General features: G+C 36.6%; 2 protein-coding genes across 2 annotated transcripts in view; one reads left to right on the top strand and one right to left on the bottom strand.

Moving 5' to 3' along the window:
• Positions 1–14,887, bottom strand: part of LOC106060316 (mitogen-activated protein kinase kinase kinase 2-like) — a 77,473-nt gene extending 62,586 nt beyond the window's left edge. Inside the window, exon 1 of the mRNA XM_056014469.1 lies at positions 14,513–14,887. The gene's annotated coding sequence lies outside the window, so the exon portion shown is untranslated. The remainder of the gene's footprint in view (positions 1–14,512) is intronic.
• On the top strand, positions 10,069–10,896 carry LOC129923298 (circumsporozoite protein-like). Its single transcript, XM_056013568.1, has one exon. It carries the CDS (start codon positions 10,069–10,071, stop codon positions 10,894–10,896), a length of 828 nt encoding a protein of 275 aa, XP_055869543.1.
• Positions 14,888–24,511: the final 9,624 nt, after the last annotated feature.

Raw genomic sequence — 24,511 nt, 5'->3', positions numbered from 1 at the left:
CTAATTGATATATTTAATATAAGCTTTGTTTTGTTGGGTTTTTTTTTATTTATTTTTTTATTTTGCTTGTTTGTTTTTCTTTAAGGAAACCGCAACTAAACAGTCTAGTATATTCAGCAGAACCGATAAATTCACGACAACTAAAGTATATACCATTGGGGCGAAGGATATATGGTACACGGAGCTAGAGCCATTAGGGGTCCTTAAAATATTATCTATTAGAATTAAATTGTATCAAGTTTATTGTTTGAAACAAGCCCAACCGAAGTAAGTGTATTGACTTTCATTACTTGTCCATGTAAAAGGTAGAACCAGGAATGGAAAGTTGTGTAAATGTACTGATGCCTACAAGGGGATGACTTGATTTTGTTTTAACCCCACTCTACCTACGGAAATAGGGCCCGATATCGTATTTCCTTGCCCAGGACCTTGTGTGCCTTGCTTCGCTATATACATCTAAATGTCTATACATAATCGTCTTTTTGTAAAGTCATATAACGTCTTTAGATAAGTTCTCTGTGTACCAAAGTACTTTTTTTTTTTTACACTAAAAAATCTAAGTCAAAACTATGTCAAGTAAATGACGCCCGATCGCTCCACTTTTGTTATAGAAGAGATGTGCATACCTAACAACGAAGTACATTTGATTCAATAAAATTTGAAACCAAATAATGGTTGATCACTGCAGAGCACAGGTAGTCTTGGTATCACAAGATAACAAGGCTTACCAATGGCTTACGTGAACTCGGAAGGAAGGGGCGACTTTTATAAGCGTATACACATTGTCGCAAAACCAATCGAGACTGAATAGAACGGATCATCGTGAATTGAATCTATTGGGTATTTTCACACTTAAAGTTAATCACAGTAATCTTTCCTTTGATTTTTTTAAGATCCCGTTGACGTGTTTTTTTTAAACACTAAGAACAAACAATGTCAAGGACGCCATAATGAGAGATCACTGCTGTCGACAAAGTAAGTAAAAGAGCTTAGAACTCACAGTGCAGAAAAGAACAAATAAAAACCAAAAAAAAAAAAAACCCTCTAAAAACTATAATCTAAGGGGGAAATAATAGAATTATATAAGGGGACAAAACCCCACATATTTAGCCATATCTCTAAATACTGAAGGATTAACTTCCCTAGTTGGTATCAAAATAATTAATTAATATCCCTTTTCAGACCTTGCGATCTATGTGGCAGATGATGTAAATGTCATCTTTTTCTTTAGGCAACGGTTAACGAGCAGGGAATCATGTGGCCAGCACAACGACCAACCGCTTTTACCTTCCCCAAACTAAAGTCAGGTACCCATTGGGTGGACTGAGGGACACCCTTGAAATCACGAAATTCAAAATCCCATTATTCCCCGAGATTCGAACCCAGGACTCCAGGTTCGGAGGCCAAGTGCTTAACCACTGAGTCACCGAGCAAAATAATTAATTACTAATTTTTTTTAGAATTTGTTGTTGGGTACAAGAAATGGTTGCGGGAGAAATAACGTGTTTAAAATGTGTACCAGATAGACAGATTTTGATGGTAAAAATATGCTTTGATAAAATACTTGACTAATCGACACGTCTGTATTCTACAGACCGGACATGCGTTCATGTATTAATAATCTCCAATTCTTTTATTGTGACATTTAATAGTTTGTATGTTTGGACATGATTAATGAATCAACGTAAGAAGAGGCTTTTGTTTTTTTTTTTTTTGTTTTTTTTTTTGTTGTTGTTGTTTTTTTGGCAGAGTTTATCGATTTTCTGTAGACCTATTGATCTGCAAGATGTTCTACAATTTTCGGCAACTCCTAGATAAATGCCTAGCAAGGGGAATTTTAGTAAGGTACCTAGCAGTAGACTAATAGGCTACTGATACCTTTCTAGGATGGCTGCCTGGTGGTGCGGTATGCGCACGGGACTGTCGCTCGGATTGCTCAATGGTCCAGGGTTCATACCCTGCCCGCTGCCTTCTCCGTCGTGCTGCGAGATGTTTGGTTTAGTAAATTATCAACTCTGAAGGAACATCCGAAACATTTTTACTGTAACCCTCCTCCGTTTTACCCCCACACCCAGCTTTCTCTACTATTTTATAGGAAATTGCTAAGCTTTTTTAAAAAAAATCTTTGTTTAGCAGTTCAGCGATGTAAGTTTGCACGTTTAACACCATTCTCTCCCCTCCCAGTACGCTTTTTATTCCATAACGTTTTTTTTAATCATAAATAAACACAAAATAAACAAGGAGTTTATAGAATAAAGGAAAGCATTCTAATAGACCAGTGTTTCCCAAAGTGGGGTACGCGTACCCCCAGGGGTACGGGAAGACTTTGAAGGGGGTACGCGTTGTACCTCATTAAATATGTTGATTTATTATATTCTGTTATTCTTTTAAAATAAATTAGTAATAAGTTTTAATTCACACTCTGTAATATTATTTGCTTTCATATTTATACAAACTCAAAATCGGTATTATTATATACATCTTGAATATAAATATCTAAAAGATAGGGTAAAAATATAAAAAGCGATGTTTTTCAAGGTTAAGTAAGATCACATATTGTTTTTATACCCACTATGAAAGTCAGATATGTACAAATTAGTCCCCCAATTGAATAAGTAATTGTAAAAGATTTATAGTTTTTGATGTACCAATAAAAATGGCATTAGAGAATTGATTCGTCGTGTGGAGGGGTACACACAGGTCAAAAAAAATTGGGAAACACTGTAATAGACCTAGTCTCGATGCGGATTTCACATTGTCAGCTCAAGTCTATAATTGGCTTTGTTTGTGCTAATGAGACGAAATCCCATTCAGGACAACGACAAACCGCCAAAACCCCGTGGCCAATTATTCGACAAACGATTAAGTTGCTTGGATGCAAAACACACGCAGTCATTAAGACTGCCAACAGAAACACTTCAGGCCGGGCCTACACGGCGGCTGACCCAGATAGTTAGGAAGAAGGGGGGAAATGCGCTCGTTCCGTCATGACATTTGGGGACCAACAAGCTCATTAATACAGCGGCGACATTGGCCGTGAAGATTAAAACATTGTCCTACGCATGGGCATGCAATGCGATGAACAGCAGCAAATATTGCAAAGACAGGCTCTAGACTGCAACCCACACATGGGAAGAGAGAGGCTGAGAGACCAAACAGGATATCAGTAGGCCAAGAAGCAAAGATGGTATGATGGACATGGACCCAAACTGAGGGGAATAGCCCAGGCGGAGTAGCACTGGTGACCCCTATGCTCCAGTTGAAGTCAAAAGGACTAAGTCAGGTCACGTGTTTTCTTATTAAATAATTAAAACACAAACCCAAAATAATATATCATAATATCATGAAATTGGGTTTTCCTATCGTTTCTATCTAGACGGACTGACGGACAGTATCACAGACAGAACATAAACTACTAGTGGCTTACCCCTTTCAGTGGGGCCACTTATTATATGGATTGAATCGAAGGATCAATCCTACACGGAGGAGAATAAAACAGAACATTCATTGAATCAGAAAAGGTAAGTTCCCTTTAACTCTATCTCCTAACTGACGATACCAGCTTTGATTCCACCAGAATGTGGTAAATAATTACGGAGAGAAAGAGTTAAGACTTTACAGTACTTGGAGAAGATGTTTCAACGGTTAACGAACGTATGCGGTATGAATTGAAGTCAAACGTTCAATAGTGCAGTACCTACATAAGGTAGTATATTTTGAAACAATAAAAAAAAAAAAGTACCTACATAAGGTAGTATATTTTGAAACAATAATAAGGCCTACAGGCCGCTAAAGCATTGAAGACGGGCGAGCCCGTTAGCTCGTGTGTCTCTATGGTGACGGTGGGAAGAGGTAAGCTATGCAGTGTGACTGATGCAAGATAAACGGCATTGACGTCAGCTATCCTGGTTGGATAGAAGACTCCAGACCGCCAGACTGAAAAGACGTGTTTGTGTACTTAGATTTTGTTCAGAATACCATTTTATATTATGACTAAACATCTACAGTATTTATTTCATTTCATCACAAGTTGAATTTGGTTATATTGTAATAAAAGTTAAACTTAGTTTTGTCCACTGCTAAGCCCGCCTCTGCTTTCTGGAAGATGGTTTTAGCCCTCAAAAAAAAAAAAGTTTTTTTACGTAAAGGTAATTATGTCATTTATATTTTAGGAAACATTTTCAACATCACAACACGGTGACAAATTCGTAGTCGGCAACTTTTGGATGAATCGTGCTCGTAACTTTATCGCCACAGCGACCTACAATTAACCCTTAAAACGCGTATGGTAGTTTAGCCTCTAAAACATCAGAATTGTGTATGCACTCATTGTAAAATAGTTCAGCACTTTCCACTTCGACGAAAGTGAAACCATTAATCACGAACTGCCTTTTCTTATCATCGTATTAAAAATGGTTTATATGTACATGCCTGCATTCATGCATAAAATATACATACTTCATTTTAAAAGCAAAAAGGGCACGATTTAGAAAATCCAAAAGTAGCGTTCGCACATTGAACGTATGAGCATATTTTAAACATCGTGAACATCACACTGAGATCGGAGTTACAGATATACGGAGTGTTACAAAGGTACTACCATGCCTAACACGAAAAGACTTTTTCCTCTTGTTTTAATTAAAATGGCTAATATGTATGTATTTGCATAAGATATGCATAATTAATTTCAACAACAAATGAGTAGACTTATAGAAAAACTGTAATAACATTGGCATCTATTTGGGGACAAAAGGAAAAGCGCATTTAATGTTTGAGAAAAGTATAGATCTATATACATGTGCATAAAATGTATACAGAGCTAGCTTATAAAAAAAAAAAACTTTAAGAAGACCGGAAGTAGCAGTTAGAAGCTGAAAGCCATGGTGTACTTTAATGGAACTTTCAATCAACAGTTGGTTAAAACCTAAACTTGACAAAAGTTTTTGTTTTGTTTTTTCTGACGGGAGAGGCTTTTAAAAAAAAAAATATTCATTGCTATGTGAACCTACAGGAAAATGGTGTTCGGAAAATCCGATTTGATAAAATGGAATTCGACTCCAAGCGTTATGGTTCACTGCAGCCACGCCGAATTGCCAGAAGTGAAATCTCAAAATGTAACACGGTTTTTTTTGGGGGGGGTTATACAATCAATATATAGTAGTATATATCAGGTTACACACAGAGAGGGGAGTGGGTGATTCCCCTCCACCCACAAGGCCCAGACAGTGATAATTTAGTAGAGATAAAGGAAATAGTAGGGTTTTTGTTTTTCTTTTATTCTTCCCAATACGTTTTAAATAAAAGAGAAATGCAAAAGCTGTATTAGTACAAAATGATTGAGATATATATAACTCTTGAGCCTAAAATTAGAGATAGTATTGGCTATGTTGGGGAGGGGGAAAGAAGGGGTAATAGAATTTACGGGCCTAAAGTATGTGTGTAAGGGGGGGGGGGGCGAAGCACGAATAGCAGCTAGTGCTACAAAATTTCTCCCAAGTTGTGTATCTTAGACTATGTGAAATGTTGAACGCTAATAAAACACCGAGGTTCTTTTCTTTCGGGGGGGGGGGGGGGGAAAGAACAATTTAATGTCAGGCTAGCTTATCAGTTTGTCCATGACAATAGCACACACAGCTATGTCAGCTCAGAGAAAAACCAGTTGACATAGAAAACGGGAACTCCCCCCCCCCCTCCTCTTAAGACCAGAGAGAGAAAGAGTATAAGAGATAAGTGAAAGAACGCGAGCCGTTTCATCCTCCTGCTTGTACACGCGCGCTATCCTCCGAGAGCGCCTCATCCTGTCTGGCAGCAGGGGTGTGTGTGTATGGGGAGGGGGGATCAAGCCGTGGACATAAAGAACGTTATTGTTGTTTTGTTTCGTTGTTTCTTTCACAACTTGTTATACTTTTTGTTTCGCACGGGCAGCGGGAAGAAATGCGGTCGACTTTTGATGTAGCTGTGTGCATCTAGTGGCACTTTGCATCTTGTGGCACTTTGTTTGCATCTTGTGGCACTTTGTCCACAATTTTTCGACATCTAGATGGTTGTTGGGGTAAACAGAGGATAGTCACTTGGAGGAGGATAGTGACTCGTATAACCACAGATGACCTTTTTTTTTTAAGATTATAATAACATGGCCATTCCTTCGAGTCCGAAGATTAACGAGGAGCACAGTATTTCACGCGACTACGCAGTCCCAGCTGTGACCAACATATTTTGCCACATCCAGCGCAGAAATAACAATTGTCCGGCGGTGGTCGATTTGGCTTCTCTCTTCGCGTCTACGCCTGTCCACGGCAGTGGATTTTATTTTGGTCTCAAGTGCGTATCCCGCGGCGTTTGTAAGACCTCCAGCTGTTTTGTTTAGAAGCCGCCTGCAGCCAGGTGCTTTCTTCTGTGTCAGTTAAAGCAAGTTGGGCGCCTAAGCTGGTCTTTAAAGCGTTTCCGTGGGGCACCTCTGTTACGCCGACCACCTTTCATCTCACAAAAAAAAAAAGACTGCTTTGGCATACGTCGTCCCCCATACGGGATACGTGCTCCGCCTAGCGTAGCTGTCAAACTATCCAGGGAAGAGTTGAGTAACGTTTAAAAAGTAATGAAAGACCACAAACAATTTCACAGGGCTGGATTTTTTTTTTCAAATAAAACTATTCAAATATTACTCCAAATTTAAACCAACAACACACTATTCGCTTTAGGAAATAAAAGAAGAAAGTTTTCTACCTTATGACCTTAGGGATGGCTTGAAATATTTAATTAAGATTTACCTTAGTCTGTAATGGTTAAGGTGGGTAGCACGTGATAAGCAGTACCAGCAATTACTTTTATTTTTCTTAGAACTGACTACAGCTAGATGGACAGAGGAAATGACATCGGAAGTAAAAAAAAAAATGAAATAAAATCCAACTCTTCAAGTCAGAGCTCCAGTACCGGGTACTTAAGTGAGGGAGAAGAGACTCGTCTACGAGTCCAACCGGACAGCAAACGATGCAGTCCTTGCATATGTCAATGAAGAATAATAGGCCCCGGCATGTATACCCACCAAAAAACTAACTAAGTTAATCGTTATGACCGAACAGCATTTAGACAGAAGTCACCACTTTTAGGATCTTAACAGGCACACCTTAAGTGTGATAAAGCTAAGGAATTGAATGTTGGTTTTACTCATATCTGTCTGTTATTTCAAAAAAAAAAAACTTTAAAAAAAGGAAGGAAAGCACCACACAATCACTGACATATCCCTCAATACTGCAAGGCTTATTTCCCTTTTTCAACATAAACAAAATTAATGAATTGCCATTAATTGATTAACTAATTGGTGTTTTTTTTTTATTCTTTTATTGTCTTCGGCTATGAATAATAGACCTCGTTCACCCAATCGTAAACAAACAACATTTACCACGTGATTCCCTCTGTCTCTTCTATACAAATTACGATCTAATTTTAATACACAATGGCTATTACGTGACAGTTTTTTTTTTCGTTGTTTTATCAATATTATCACGTGAATAAATGTTGTTTGTTTACGATTGGTGAATGAGGTCCATTGTGCACAAATTTCAACTTGATCCGAGAATAGGAAGTGGGAGAAAAAAGTGTCAAAGAATCCAGCCAGCCAGACAGAGTTAATATATAAGCTTTGTAACTAGTCACCTCTTTCTATCTATAACTATTGTCAGGGTGGATTCAGAGGCGCCCATAGATCTCGAAATTAAAAATCACAGTCTTCACCAGGATTCGAACCCGGGACACCCGGTTCGGAAACCAAGCGCTTAACCGCTCAGCCAAGCACAGGCGCTTGGCGAGATCGAGACCCCAAGTGTGGGTAGCACACAAAGGAAAACAGTTTCTATGCCTCATTTCATTTTCTGTTCTGCTGAGTACACTGGACCAATTGCACCATTCCATAGGGTGAACATCTTATTTCAGGAACGCCAAAGATTGCGTGCCTAAATACTTAACATCAAATACTGAGTAACAGACACTCATTAGAGGTGAAGTAATTAGTATTCCTAATTCGCTGGTGTGTCGAGATATAAAGATTGCATCATAACACATACGGGGACATACACACACACAAACACACACATGTATTTGGTGAGCTGGGTCAAACCTGTCCAGGGATAAATCCAGGGGTGCCACCCATGAGACCAAGTAAACCCTGAAACCCGAATTTCCAAATTTTACAAACCCTGAAATCATAAACCCTAAACTTTACCAACCCTGAAACGTACGGCATATACAATTTAAGCACCAAAATTTTACGAAAGAAGAACAGTATTAAATTACTACCTAGATCTATATCATAATATGCCCCCCATGTTTTAAATATGTAATTAGTAAGCCTATAATTATAATAAATAGAGCTTGTGTGTATTTATTGATAAAGCTTGTAATACAAGTTAACAGGATTTAGTACAATTTTATATTAACAATGTTTGTACACCCCCCCCCAAACACAGTTATTTTAAATGATGTTTCTCTCTTTTAACATTTTTTCCCTCATTATTCATTTGAAGCAGCCTACTTTAAACTTTAATCAACATTGATCAAACTGATTCCATCAATGTACATGCATGGACCTGTAAATCTATTGTAACAAGATCAAATTGATTTTGAGATTTAGTCCAGATTTACTCCAAAATGAACATTTAGATTTAGTTTCTAATATTTAAATGTAGACCTAGATGGCTAGAATGTGCTGGACTGCTTATACATAATTATAATTTATTTGTATAAATCAAGATCTATTGACCAATCGATCTATTTTTTCTAGCCTCTAAGTAGTCTAAGTCTTCAGGCGAACGCAAACTTATTAATTTAATTCTTCAATCATTGATTCTAGAATCTAGATCTAGTTCTGATCTAAAAACGATGTAAATATCCTAAATCTAGATCCTACTTATATAATACTCTAGACCAATATAGCTCTAGACTAGTCTAGACATAGGCTAAGGCCCTATGTCTATAAGGAACCTATACAAATATTAAAATATAAAACACGGAAAGAAAAAAAATAATAATTTCTCACGCGTGAATTTTTTTTTTCTTTCTATTTCTAGATCTAGGACTAGCCGCTAGGTACGCGAGTAGATCTAGACTATATCTATACTAAATACAAGACTTTACAGTCTAGATCAGTTCTAGATTGATCAAAGAAATAGATCTAGACTCTAAATCGAGCCGATTCGAGGCGCGTTCCGTAGATCTAGAAATTCTCTATAGATCTAGAATGTTTACACTTTTTTGTCACTTAAAAAAAAATACTGTACCGGTAAATAAAGCTTAGTGCGCATGCAAAGTGAAAGTCTCGCGAATCGCGAGATATGAGACGGGTCGATTTTGTTTAAAAATGGCGGCTCGCGCGATCGGAACTAACAAACTAAAATTAACGGGAGAAAATGACCAGAAATTTCGAAAAAATCTAAATCAACTAAAACCCTGGATTTAACAAAATTGTAGAAGGCAAACCCGGAGGGGGGAAAATCGGACCCCTCAAAACCCGGATTTCCGGGTTATTCCGGAAAAGTGGCACCCCTGGATAAATCGCATTCTATAAATAGAGCCTACAATGTGACATTTCCTCGCAAAGGTTAGTCTAGGTGCGGTAAAGGAGGGTGGATTTGGGCTTCGCTTATATAAAAGGGGAGGACAACTCAAAATGACATTGAACTTTGATGGGTTTTTTTAAATATAAAAAGAAGCAATTTAATGTAATCTCCTTTTTGAATATGCAATTACGAATCAAGTTTATGACACATAACATGGAGCATTTTGCATAAAGACATTTCAACTCCATGTGTTCGCCTCATAACGTAGACAGGAAGCTGACAAGGGTAACTACTCTAAATTACTCATTTCCTGTTGTAATGCATAAAAATATTTTATTGAGTTGAAAAAAAGACATACACCCATTAAGATAACTCTGCTGGAGTAATAACTAAATAAATACTTTTTGGGATGTTATTTAGGCTTCAGATGATGCCAAACAATGAATGTATACTGTTTTTGCTTTCTATTTATAGCAATGCTCTACGTACACGCTAAGAGAGGAGCAAGGTGAAGCCGATGAGAGAATACGACAGGGCTGTGAGCCGACACCATTTGGAGGTACAGGGAGACAGAAGTGATTTGATGGTGCTGGGAGACAGAAGTGATTTGATGGTGCTGGGAGACAGAAGTGATTTGATGGTGCTGGGAGACAGAAGTGACTTGATGGTGCTGGGAGACAGAAGTGATTTGATGGTGCTGGGAGACAGAAGTGACTTGATGGTGATGGGAGACAGAAGTGATTTGATGGTGCTGGTAGGCAGAAGTGACTTAATGGTGCTGGGAGACAGAAGTGACTTGATGGTGCTAGGAGGCAGAAGTGACTTGATGGTGCTGGGAGACAGAAGTGACTTGATGGTGCTGGGAGACAGAAGTGATTTGATGGTGCTGGGAGACAGAAGTGACTTGATGGTGCTGGGAGACAGAAGTGATTTGATGGTGCTGGGAGACAGAAGTGACTTGATGGTGCTGGGAGACAGAAGTGATTTGATGGTGCTGGGAGACAGAAGTGATTTGATGGTGCTGGGAGACAGAAGTGATTTGATGGTGCTGGGAGACAGAAGTGACTTAATGGTGCTAGGAGACAGAAGTGACTTAATGGTGCTAGGAGACAGAAGTGATTTGATGGTGCTGGGAGGCAGAAGTGATTTGATGGTGCTGGGAGACAGAAGTGACTTGATGGTGCTGGGAGACAGAAGTGATTTGATGGTGCTGGGAGACAGAAGTGATTTGATGGTGCTGGGAGACAGAAGTGATTTGATGGTGCTGGGAGACAGAAGTGACTTAATGGTGCTGGGAGGCAGAAGTGATTTGATGGTGCTGGGGGGGGGGGCAGAAGTAACTTAATGGTGCTAAGAGACAGAAGTGATTTGATGGTGCTGTGGGGAAGAAGTGATTTGATGGTGCTGGGGGGTAGTGATTTGATGGTGCTGGGGGGACAGAAGTGATTTGATGGTGCTGGGAGACAAGTGATTTGATGGTGCTAGGAGACAAGTGATTTGATGGTGCTAGGAGGCAGAAGTGACTTGATGGTGCTAGGAGGCAGAAGTGACTTGATGGTGCTAAGAGGCAGAATTGACTTGATGGTGCTAGGAGACAAGTGATTTGATGTTACCAGAAGACAGAAGTGACTTGGGATTACCGGGAAGCGAAAGTGATTTGATAATGCTATGATAAAGACGTGACTTGATTAAGCTGGGAGACAGAAGTGACTTGATAGTGCTAGGAAATGAAGTGACTAGATAGTGCTAGTAGAATGAAGTGACTTTAGGGCTAGGAGAATGAAGTAACCAGATAGTGCTAGGAGAACGAAGTGACTAGATAGTGCTAGGAGAATGAAGTAACTAGATAGTGCTAGGAGACGAAGTAACTTGTTAGTGCTAGGAGAATGAAGTAACTAGATAGTGCTAGGAGAAAGAAGTGACTTGATAGTGCTAGGAGAATGAAGTAACCAGATAGTGCTAGGAGAAAGAAGTGACTTGTTAGTGCTAAGAGAATGAAGTAACTAGATAGTGCTAGGAGAATGAAGTGACTAGATAGTGCTAGGAGAATGAAGTAACTAGATAGTGCTAAGAGACGAAGTGACTTGATAGTGCTAGGAGACGAAGTGACTTGATAGTGCTAGGAGAAAGAAGTGACTTGATAGTGCTAGGAGATGAAGTGACTTGATAGTGCTAGGAGAATGAAGTGACTTTATAGTGCTAGGAGATGAAGTGACTTGATAGTGCCAAGAGAGGGAAAAAAGCATAGGGCAGCAAGATGTATATGATAGCATAGAATAAAAATATGGTATGGTTGGGACACGGGATAGCAAGACCTCAGTTCTGAGAGTTGGAAACATAGTGATGACTGGAGTAGTGAGATATTGGTGCTGGCAGAGAAGGCAATGTATTGAAAAAGTTAAGCAATACTGGATCATGCTAGTGAGATGAAGGGACTGGAATAAGGTCATAACATAAGGATGGTAGGGGAAAGCAAAATATAGATGGCAAGGGATATTTGAAATACAGGTGAACTTCTAGCTTACCTAACAAGTAGAGACAAAGTGAAAGGCTCAGCATTTCAAATAAAGGAATTAGGAGAGTCTTCCATTTAAAATAGTTGAAATGTAAACAAAAACAAAAGGTAAAAACTTTCTTTCTTTTGTTTTAACATTTTATAGATAAATATAAGTTACTGCATTAGTGTTTTGGGTGAGGTACTTTAATTTTACATACATTAAGATGCGGAATGTGTGGCTAAAAACCAATTGGTTACATATCAAGAAGGCAGACTGAAGGCAGCACCGAAACCTTCCAGATTCACCCTCCCCCCCACTGGTCCACCAATGAGATATCACCATAGCGCAATGAGCCTTCTATAAGCATGAAAGTTGTGCTACACAAAAGCAAATTTTGTTTTAAAAAATTAATTCTACTAATATTTATGTCTCTTAAAGTACTGGAAAAATAATATATTTGCCAGCCTCAGTTTTAAACATAAGTGATTCAAATTGTAAGCACTTGGAAGTTTGTCATAACACCATGAATCATTACAAGTACATCAAGCTCGTCCATCTGAAGTGTTTCATAATACAATACAAAAGTGAATGTTGTTACACCATGATTTTTGAGTCGCTTGTATAAAATAATGTAATTACGCTATTTGAAAGAATATCTGTTTAAATTGACTTTTATTTGTATGTACAAGATCAGCAAAACGTTCTGTTTTTTTTTTTAAAGTGTTCATTTTAATCAGATCTAGATTAGATTATGACTAAGAAAAATATAATTATAAATTCCCAGTTTATAAGTTCTTTAAATACACTCGTCAATGATTATTAATATATATATATATATATATATATGTAATCTAATATATAAAGCAGAAAGTAAGGCGTATCTATGTATATCCCACATAGAAATCATAACCGTTTGACCAATCTTGATAAAACTTGGTATAAATGTTCCTTAGATCATGGCAGAGACCGTAGTGTATGTTTAATGTCTTTAACACTACAAAAAGTAAATAATTGTATTTCTATTAAAAAACAAAACTTTTTAACATTCTCCATGTTTAGCATAGATCTAAATTCAAACCAGTAAATCAGTAGTACCAAAACTAAGGCCTGCAGGCTGCGGATCATATCCTGCTAGTATTTATATTGTTATGTACTCTCCTAATCAGGCCTTCTGTAAACACTGCCAAACACACAACAACACATCAACACATCAAGAACTTGACGACAAGGCTCCAAATAATCTATCTATACATACATACATATATATAAATTAAATGGTTATATATGTTATATGGTATATATTATATAGATTTATCTATCCATCTGTATAAAATTATAAATCCCCAGTTTATAAGTTGTTTAAATACAATTATTATCATACTTATAGATAGATAGATTGTATCATATATAACCATTTAATTTAGAATATATCAAGAAATTATTTCTAGATCTATCTATCCATCTATACATAAATCCCAGTTTATAAGTTTTTAAAATATAATTATTACCATATTTATAGATAGATTAGTGTCGAACCTCGAGCCCCCTTCTAGGTAGCCAAGCCAAGCCAAGTTCAAGCGACCACGCTTCCCACTATCAAGCAATTATGTCTAAGTCTAGTCAGTCAAGAGAAATGAGTCTGAGACAGATAGATATCTATTCTATCTATAAATAATTATATAAATAATAATAAATATCATTATCAGATTGATTATCTACTAGATCTAGAGTATTCTAGAGTCTAGTCTAGAAATTTTAAAAAATCTAGATCAGATAGAGATCTAATCTATAATAAAATGTATAGATTAAAATAGAATATATTGAATATAATCTAGCTAGAATAGATCTACAATAGTGGTCAATAGTCAATGACTCTATGAATAATCTGCATCTAGCTAGATCTAGAATACATCTAACTATTCTAACTAAATCTTCTTCTTATATAATACAGACATTACTTCAAAAAGAAGATGATTACGTCCTACTAGGTATACTAGGTCTAGATCTAGATGTACTATCTAGATCTATAATCTATAAAAAAATAAATACTATAATTATAATCAGTAATAGATCTAGAATTCTAGATATCTAGATTCTAGATTCTAGAATAGATCTAGATCTAGAATAATCTAGAATCTAGATCTACATGTAACATATGCCATATGCATAGATAGAAAAAATAATAGATATTAGAATCATAAGATCTAGATCTAAATCTAGAATTCTAGCTTGGCTTAGAATATTAGATCGACTTTACTTTAGTTTTACCTGAAACAATTTTAATGCCATATACTATATACTGATAGAATCTATATATTTATATTATATATATAGATCTAGATGTAGATCTACTAGACTCTAGACTAGTCTAAATGATAAATCTTGATCTAGATCTAGATCTATATTTATATAGAATATAGATCTATATTATTCTATATCTAGGTCTAAATTATAGATCTATACCTATAATGCCACATATACGTTCCATAAATCCAACATGAAATTCTTTCCTTAGTCTCCAGGAATGCATCCAGATAGAAGTAGATCTAAATGCATGCGATACTGATAACGTCGACTAGCGAACAACACAACACACACACTTCACTTGTCACTTAGCCTAAAACTAAAACTCGATGACAGCTAACTGAAATATGTCACTTTTTTACTCCATATTGGAATGACTCCAGAATTCTGATTAATTAATCCAATTAATAAACTACTTGAACACTTTTTAAAACTTATTAAACTCTGTAGACAAAACTAAAATGACAAATACTCTCATGAAATCCAAAATAGGGAACTACTGCTTTACAACTCGGCCATTGCGCTGACGTCATAAGCACACTCCTTACCTTTTTTTTTTTATCGGCTGCAAGTCTACATTACGACACACTCAAACCACAACCGTGTAATAATGTAAATGCAATTTTTTTCCTATCACAGTTAATTCCCTTAGTGACCGTGCTCATGTAGGATAAAGGATAATTGCACTGTCAGAGATTGAAATATGACTTTTTTTCCCACCTTATTTGTTTACATTTCTGTTTCCATAGAAGCCTACACGATTTTTTTTTATTAGTAAACAAAACACAAGGCCGCCGTTGTGTTTTCTGTTGAGTCATTTTTTTAGATATCGCAAACTGCACTCCTCATTAATCTTCGGACTCGAAGACAAGCCTTATTGTTATTATTGAAAATTTCACCATGTTAGTTCTTGATTCTACATTTTTATATCTAACACAATGTAGCTGTTATTTCTTCGTATTTCGGCGTCATAAATAAGTATTATAGATTCTTTTTTTTTTAATTCCTCCTATTAACTTGCAAAAACTATTAGCCAACACCAAACCAAATAAAGCGTCTGGACCTGATGGTATTCCAGCTAGATTACTCAAAGAACTAAGCAATGAGCTAGCCCCAGTGTTCAAAATACTTTTTCAGGCTTCACTTAACCAGGGCAGAGTACCAAAGGACTGAAAAGAAGCTAATGTCACCCCCCTCCCTATTTAAAAAAGGAGAAAAATCTGACCCAGGAAACTACAGACCAGTATCACTTACCAGCATCACATGTAAAATCCTAGAACACACAATATGTAGCAACATCATAAACCACTTAGACATAATGTCCTCACACCATACCAACATGGCTTTAGGAAATATAGATCATGTGAAACAAAACTAATAGGACTAATTGATGAGTTTTCTTATCTTCTTATCTTATATAATACAGACGTTACTTCAAAAAAGAAGATGATTACGTCCTACGCGTCATGCATTTAGTCATGCATATTAACCAATGACTTAAATTCTGCCAAGTCACTGGTTTTCCTGGCTAGCTCAGGCAACCCATTCCATGCTCTAATAGCACTAGGGAAGAAGGAGTATTTGTACAAATTTGTCCTAGCATATGGGACGAGGAATGTGCCTTTATCTTTGTGTCTTTCAGAGTATTTTATTAAATTTTGTTTTTGTATTTGAAGATTATGGTTCAGTGTTTTATGTATGATTGCTACTTTACTTTTGAGCCTTCTGTCCTGAAGGCTTTCTAAATTTAGTGATTTTACTAAAGGTGTTACTCTAGTCAAATGTGAATATTCGTTTGTTATGAATCGCACTGCTCTATTTTGTGTCTGTTCCAGTTTCTTAATGTTTTCTTGAGTTGAGGGGTCCCAAACGGAGGATGCATATTCTATTATTGGCCTAACCAAGGTTAAGTAACATTTTAGTTTTATGTTCTTATTTGATTTATAGAAATTTCTTTTAATAAATCCTAATGCTTTGTTTGATTTTTTTGTAGTTTCATCAATATGTGGATTCCATGATAGTTTTTCATTTATTATAACACCTAGGTATTTTGCGTTTTTAGTCTGTGATACTGGTTTGCCATGAATAAGATAAGTGGAATTAATTTGTTTTAGTTTTTTTGTTACTCTTAACAACTGACATTTTTCTGGGTGGAAAGACATGCTCCAATTTGATTCCCATTTCTGTAATTCATCTAATTCTCTTTGTAAAATATCTGTGTCTTGTGTTGTTTTTATTGTTCTATATATTATGCAATCGTCTGCAAATAATCTGACTTTTGTTCCTGAACTAATGCAATTTGGTAAATCATTTATGTAAATTAAAAATAGTAGTGGACCCAAGACTGTACCTTGAGGTACACCTGAGTTTACTGTTATCGGTGTTGATTTTCAAAAGGTTTAGATAATAGTGAACAAATAGATGCTATCTTACTAGATTTTTCTAAGGCTTTTGACAAAGTTCACCACCATAGTTTGCTTAAAAAATTAAAATATTTCGGCATTAATGGTCCACTGCATCAGTGGATTAAAGATTTTCTGATAGGGAGAGAACAAACTGTAATAATAAATGGCTCTAAATCAACACCGATAACAGTAAACTCAGGTGTACCTCAAGGAACAGTCTTAGGTCCACTACTATTTTTAATTTACATAAATGATTTACCAAATTGCATTACTTCAGGAACAAACGTCAGATTATTTGCAGACGATTGCATAATATATAGAACAATAAAAACAACAAAAGACACAGATATTTTACAAAGAGAATTAGATGAATTACAGAAATGGGAATCAAATTGGAGCATGTCTTTCCACCCAGAAAAATGTCAGTTGTTAAGAGTAACAAAAAAACTAAAACAAATTAATTCCACTTATCTTATTCATGGCAAACCAGTAACACAGACTAAAAACGCAAAATACCTAGGTGTTATAATAAATGAAAAACTGTCATGGAATCCACATATTGATGAAACTACAAAAAAATCAAACAAAGCGTTAGGATTTATTAAAAGAAATTTCTATAAATCAAATAAGAACATAAAACTAAAATGTTATTTAACCTTGGTTAGGCCAATAATAGAATATGCATCCTCCGTTTGGGACCCCTCAACTCAAGAAAACATTAAGAAACTGGAACAGACACAAAACAGAGCAGTGAGATTCATAACAAACGAATATTCACATTTGACTAGAGTAACACCTTTAGTAAAATCATTAAATTTAGAAAGCATTCAGGACAGAAGACTCAAAAGTAAAGTAGCAATTGTTAGACACCTTATTTATAGTTTAGTTATTTAGCGACGCACCATAGAAGACGCATATTGAACGGGACTAGTGACGTTTGGGATATGTTGGGTTAGAGACCGGAAAATCAGTTAGCGATATAATATTCCAGGGTAACGACGTGTTTAGTGACAGAGACTTCTACTGTGGCCTTTTATTAGAATAAATCTATGTGAAGTTGTTCATCAGTGTTGACTACATCTCTTCACTAGTTAAAACAGATGTTTATTGTTTATCTGGCTTGTTGTTCAACTACACGGAATACACCCGAACAATTACACCCAAACGCTTGCAGAGTAATTGCGTTGAAATTCAACAGTCATCCATAGTTGACCTCAAGACAGTCTGAACAAGCAACATCACACAATTATACATAAAACACTGAACCATAATCTTCAAATACAAAAACAGAATTTAATAAAATACTCTGAAAGACACAAAGATAAAGGCACATTCCTCGTCCCATATGCTAGGACAAATTTAAGTCATTGGTTAATATGCATGACTAAATGCATGACGCGTAGGACGTAATCATCTTCTTTTTTGAAGTAGCGTCTGTATTATATAAGAAGATAAGATAAGTTCTTCTGGACGGGTATTTTGGAAAAGGCTCTAACGCAGGCATGGGCAACATAAAAAAAAAACTTACTATGGCGTGAAGGGCCGCAGCCAAAAATCTGTTGAAAAACATAGCCTACTAGTTTTATGTAGCCTAAATTAGAAACATAACAATATAATACCATAGTTAATAATAATAATAATAATCTTTATTATCCGTAAGGAAATTTGTCTTACAATTTGTGCATTACACCAAACAAAAAACATTATAACTATAAGAAACCAAAGTGTACATTCACACCAGACTCACTCATAATTTACATGTGACAAAGTTTATACCAGATTGTTCTTATTTAATGATTTGATTGCCAGGGGAACAAAAGAGTGTTTGTGTCTGTTTGTCTTTGCTATCGGTGTCTTGTATCTCTTTTGTGATGGTAAAATCACAAAATCCTGACACAAAGGGTGATTCTTTATTTCGAGGATCTTGTTAGCTTTTTTATAGATGTTTGTCTCAAACAACTGCCCAAATGGGGTTTGTTTTTTGCCAATGATTTTGCCAGCAGCATTTAGGATTCTATTAAGTTTATTTTTATTTTTAATGCTCAGATTGCCATACCAGGCAGTGATATTGAAACTTAATGGAATAACAGTCTCTTAGCTAAATTTGTAGTATAATTTCGTTAGTGAAAAATTACTATGATTATTAGGCCTACGCATTAATATCGTTGTCGTGATGCGTGACATCTTTTTTGGGATAGAAGTTTATTAGTGTCAGGTTGAAGTTTGTTTGCCACTGACACTTTCACCACTGATGACAAATTTTGATAAGATAATCTCGAATGCTGATGTGTTTTTTTTTTTTTTGTAGGTTTCATTATGAAAAAGAACTGACCACAGAGATAACTTCTTAATTGCAAACAAAGCAAGAATTCTGGCTGGAACTTTCCGTAATTCAACGTACCGTTCATGTAAATAACTGTACAATTTTTGCTCAGCCACTTCTATATACTTCGTTTTCAACAAAGAATCTGACTGCAATTCTATCAGCTCTAGTTGTACATTAGCAGCATTGTCAGGAGCAAATGAAAATGGAGATACAAACATTGAAAATTCTTCCTCGTATGAAACGAAGTCACGAAAACGATAATTGAAAGCATGTAATAAAGATTTTAGGTGTAGAACGTATTTAACAAATGTTGCAGGCGTATTTCTCGTGTGGAGTTTTTGATCTCCCATCGAGCGCCTCCCCAGGTGGCGGATAGGGGAATGCCCTCCAGATATGGTGGGTACCGGGGAAATAAAATACCCGGGGTGGACCAAAATCAAACCTGCTGCCTTGCAGGAAGTGGAGGGATCCACAAAGGCTAGGGCACCTTACCCGAAAATAAAGGCAGCTATCCAGAGAGCTGAAAGGGGCAGCCCCCCAGATGGTTATGCACAGGGCTAACAACTCTGTCATATAAAAAATACTGTTACGAAAGCTAATACACACAAGAAAACCCGGACAGATCTCAACGGAAAACGACCTAGGCCTGGAAAAGGACATGATTTTTGTTTTGCGACATGGAACGTGCTAAGCCTTTATAGAGCAGGTGCGCTAGCCCAACTTACTGAAGTGTTAGAGAAATATAGGATACCCCTTGTAGCCCTACAGGAAATCAGGTGGAAAGACTCTGACATTCTCAGAACCAAGGAGTATACTATATTTTATAGTGGTGGAAGCACTAACAACCTAGGTACAGGTTTTGCTGTTAAAAAGGAAATGGTAGGTAATGTCATTGGATTTAAACCTGTAAGTGATAGACTCTGCTCACTACGTTTGAAAGGAAAATTCTTCAACATATCATTTATCAATGTTCATGCCCCTACTGAAGATGCAGATGATAACACAAAAGAAGCCTTCTATGATGGACTGGAAAGAATTTATGATGAAGCGCCAAAGCATGACATCAAAATAGTCCTAGGAGATTTCAATGCAAAAATTGGAAAGGAACCAGCATTCAGACCAATAATTGGCAAAGAAAGTTTACATGAAGAGACCAACAATAATGGCATAAGATTAGTGGATTTTGCATCAGGAAAAGGAATGTCTATCAGCAGCACAAAATTCCAACATAAGAATATTCACAAGGTAACCTGGATCTCACCTGATGGCAACACCCAGAATCAAATAGATCATATACTCATAGATAAGAGACATGGATCAGACATACTAGATGTAAGAAGTTTCAGAGGAGCTAATGCTGACTCAGACCACCTACTAGTAAAAGCTAAATTTAGACAAAGAATAAGTACCATACACAATTACCAAAGAAAGAGAGCACAGCAATATGATAGTCAAAAACTCACAAAGGATCCACTTGTTGCAGAAACTTATAGAATGGCACTCCAAACACAACTGACAACATTAGAAAAGGACTGCGAAAATAACATAAATGAGCATTGGGAAATAATAAAGCATGCTATCAAAAGAACAGCAGAAGAGGTAGTTGGATTTAAACAAAAGAACGAGAAAATAGGGTGGTATGATGATGAATGCAGACAAACTATAGAAGAGAAGAACAATGCCCGAATGATAATGCTACAGAGAGAAACCAGGAACACTAGACAGCAATACAATGAAGCAAGAAGAAGGGCCACAAAAGTTGTAAGAAAGAAAAAACGGGAATGGGAAAAGTCCAAGATTACTCAAATTGAGGAACTAGCAAAGGAGGGAGACATGAGAGGAATGTATATGAAAATTAAAGATGAAAAGAACGGATTTCAAGCTAGATCACACATGTGTGAGAACAAAGATGGTCAGCTTATTACAGAAAACAGCAGGGTCATTGAGAGATGGGCTGAATACTTTGAGGAGATCCTAAATACCACTGAAGATGGAGACAATGGAGAATATGAACTGCCGCATGGGGGACCAGATCCCTTAGTGAACCCTCCAACACTCATTGAAACATCAGAAATAATTAGGACCATGAAGAATCACAAAGCACCAGGAGAGGACCAAATCACAGCAGAACTAATTAAATATGGAGGGAAAGACTTACATTCCCAAATACACAGACTAATATCAAGAATTTGGGAAGAAGAAGTAATACCAACAGAATGGGAAACGGCTCTTATAACCCCAATACACAAAAAAGGATCCAAGTTAAAGTGCTGTAATTACAGAGGAATCTCTCTACTAAATGTGACTTATAAGATACTGTCTAGGCTTATAACTAAGAGACTTGGAAAATATTCAGAAGAAATCTTAGGTGACTACCAATGTGGTTTCAGACCCAACAAATCCACAACCGACCACATCTTCACACTAAGATGTATACTAGAAAAATGCCATGAATACAACATACCAATCCACCAACTCTTTATAGACTATAAAATGGCTTATGACAGTATCAGAAGGAAATACCTATATGACACACTACAGGATTTTGGAATACCCAATAAGCTGACAAGACTTATACATATGACATTAAACAACTCAAAAAGCAAAGTCATAATACAAGGAGAACACTCACGGGAATTTAGGATTAAACGAGGATTAAGACAAGGAGACGCACTTTCCTGCATGCTTTTCAATTTAACACTGGAGAGAGTTATAAGAAATATAAACATAAACACAAGGGGAACTATTACTAACTACTTCAGGAGAGAAAACATGGGTCCACAACCAACAGGGACGATATACAGCCAACCTCTACAATACCTTGCTTATGCCGATGACATTGCCTTATTGGGTAAAGAAACCTCTGACATCGCTAGAGCCTTCATACAACTAGAAGAAGCATCTCGACCAGCAGGACTTGAGGTCAATGACAGTAAAACCAAGTACATCACAATGACAAGAGACAATCAAACAGAGGGTCAAAATATCAAAATCAAAGACCACGAATTTGAAAACGTCCAAACTTTCAAATATCTAGGAAGTACTATTAATTTCAAAAATGACCTACTAACAGAAATAAAAGAAAGAATAGCAGCAGGCAACAGGGCATTTTATAGCACCCACCATCTACTTAAGAGCAAAATGATTTCAAGTAAAACCAAGAAAATAATATACAAAACTATAATAAGACCAGCAGCAATGTATGGAAGTGAGACCTGGACACTGACAAAGACATCAGAAAATTTGCTTAACACTTGGGAAAGAAAAATCCTTAGGAAAATCTATGGTGCCATACAGGATGAAACAGGGTGGAGGACACGCACTAACCATGAGTTATATCAATTATATGAAGACCCACCAATAGTGAACGAAATAAAAAAGAACAGACTACGTTGGGCAGGTCACCTTGAAAGAATGTCAGACAACAGAGGGGCGAAAATCGTATACAGGCAAAAACCAAAAGGCAGGCGACCCAAAGGCAGACCCCGAATGCGATGGATAGATGACGTGGAAGCAGATCTGAAGCAGCTTGGGGTTAGGGCGTGGAGACGAAAGGCCCAGGAGAGATCTGAATGGAAGGATGTGCTAAAGCAGGCCAGAGCCCTCCATGGGCTGTAGCGCCACTGGGATGGATGGATGGATGCAGGCGTATTTAATATTTTTTAGTTCCTGGCTCGTTGAGAAGTGAACAAGGTTTTCTCTTGATACTTGGTTATCCACAGTCGTAACTTTGCTTAAAATCACTTCACATCACAAGCAGTTGTGACAATTTGGTCTTTATCTTAAAGTTTCAAATTCAAGTCTTGCAGGTGACCGCAGTGAGATCAACTGCAAATCCTGAACCCATTCGTCAGTTTGGAAATGTTCAACAACCTTTGTTAAAAAACAATACAACTTCCTAACGCAAGGAAGTTGATTGTTACGTTTTAGATTTTTTTTTATATTTGCACTAAATATTTAACCTGATAATTAGTGGTGACTGTTAAACGCTTAATAATTTAAAATTATTTTGATAATTCTTGAGGTGGCCATGTTACAGTGAAAACTCTGGTTTGACTGTTATAATTTTTCAAAGTACAATCATCTTAAAAATAAATCTAGCCTACATTTTTAGCGGCCCCCGAAAGGGGAAAAGACGCTATTAGTTTTGTGTGGAATGTCTGTCCGTCCGTCCGTCCCGATAAGATCTCGTAAACTAGAAAAGATAGTGAAAATACGACATCACAATATTTTAGACCATTTAAAGTTCTGATGCAACGGCTACTTTTTTCTTTTCTGAAAGCGAAAGATCAAATTTTTAAAATCCTTTATGCAAGCAGTTTTTTTTTTCATAAAAATGCACCACTTTTACAACTATTCACTATTAATAGTAACAAACACGGGAGGTTCTTTAGTAGGGGAGAAAATAACCTTCCATTTTTTAACACATTTATGCTAATGGCATTAGAATTTTTGTCAATTTTTTTTTTTTTTTACATTTGTTTTGCTAAGTTAAGTAAGTTCTGCCATACTAACTAGACCTATAGATAGAATTTAATTCTGATGTTCTTTCTGAAATTATTGAAACCTGCCTGGGTGAAACACTTCGGGGGCTCATTTTGAGTTTGTGCTTCCACACAAGCTGTCTTTGTAACCTTGTTGTTTTTTTACTTTGAACACGCCTTCGAATAGAATTACCACACTGGACTTTCTTAGTAGGCCTATTCAGTAAAAGAGTTAAATAAATAAAGAGACGTCCATAAACATCATGTAGAAATCATGATCTGGACTGTTTAACAGAAGAACCTGATTGTGCAAAGCTCACAGGAAAGACTCCATGCAATAATGAAGCACAAGAAATAAATATGAGACGCTGTAGCTGATCTGTAAAGCGCTTGGTCTCGGGTTCAAATCCTGGTGGAGACTGTGATTTTTAATTTCGGGATTTGGGAGCCTCTGAGTTCACCCAGCACTAACGGGTTCCTGACATTAGTTGGGGAAAGTAAAGGCGGATGGTCGTTGTGCTGGCCACATGACACCCTTGTTAACCGTGGGCCACAGAAACAGATGACCTATACATCATATGCCATATACATCACAAGGTCCGAAAGGGTAACTTTACTTGACAATAAATATTAATAGAATAAGAAATTATAGACCCCCATCAGCATCATAGTGGAGTTAAGTAAGAAAGGTTTTGTTTTAATGTTTTGCTTTTTTAGCGGCCCCCGAAAGGGGGATAGACGCTATTAGTTTTGTGTGGTCTGTCCGTCCGTCCGTCCCGTTTATTGTTTGTTTTTTACAAATGTTAAGTTAAGTAAGTTCTGTCATACTAACTACTACATTTACAAAAAAAAAATACTTTTCTTTTTAAGACGAAAAATCTATCTAAAATGCATAAATGTGGAACATAATTTAAAACAACAATTAATAAGTAGTTTTCCATAT

The sequence above is a fragment of the Biomphalaria glabrata genome, chromosome 16, assembly GCF_947242115.1.
Source record: "Biomphalaria glabrata chromosome 16, xgBioGlab47.1, whole genome shotgun sequence".
Classification (NCBI taxonomy): domain Eukaryota; kingdom Metazoa; phylum Mollusca; class Gastropoda; family Planorbidae; genus Biomphalaria; species Biomphalaria glabrata.
The sequence above is the reverse complement of the archived record's forward strand: the minus strand, read 5'-3'. Positions and strand labels throughout refer to the sequence as shown.

Excerpts from the sequence above, each read along its gene's own strand:
- LOC129923298 (XM_056013568.1), top strand. The coding sequence starts at position 10,069 with ATGAGAGAATACGACAGGGCTGTGAGCCGACACCATTTGGAGGTACAG.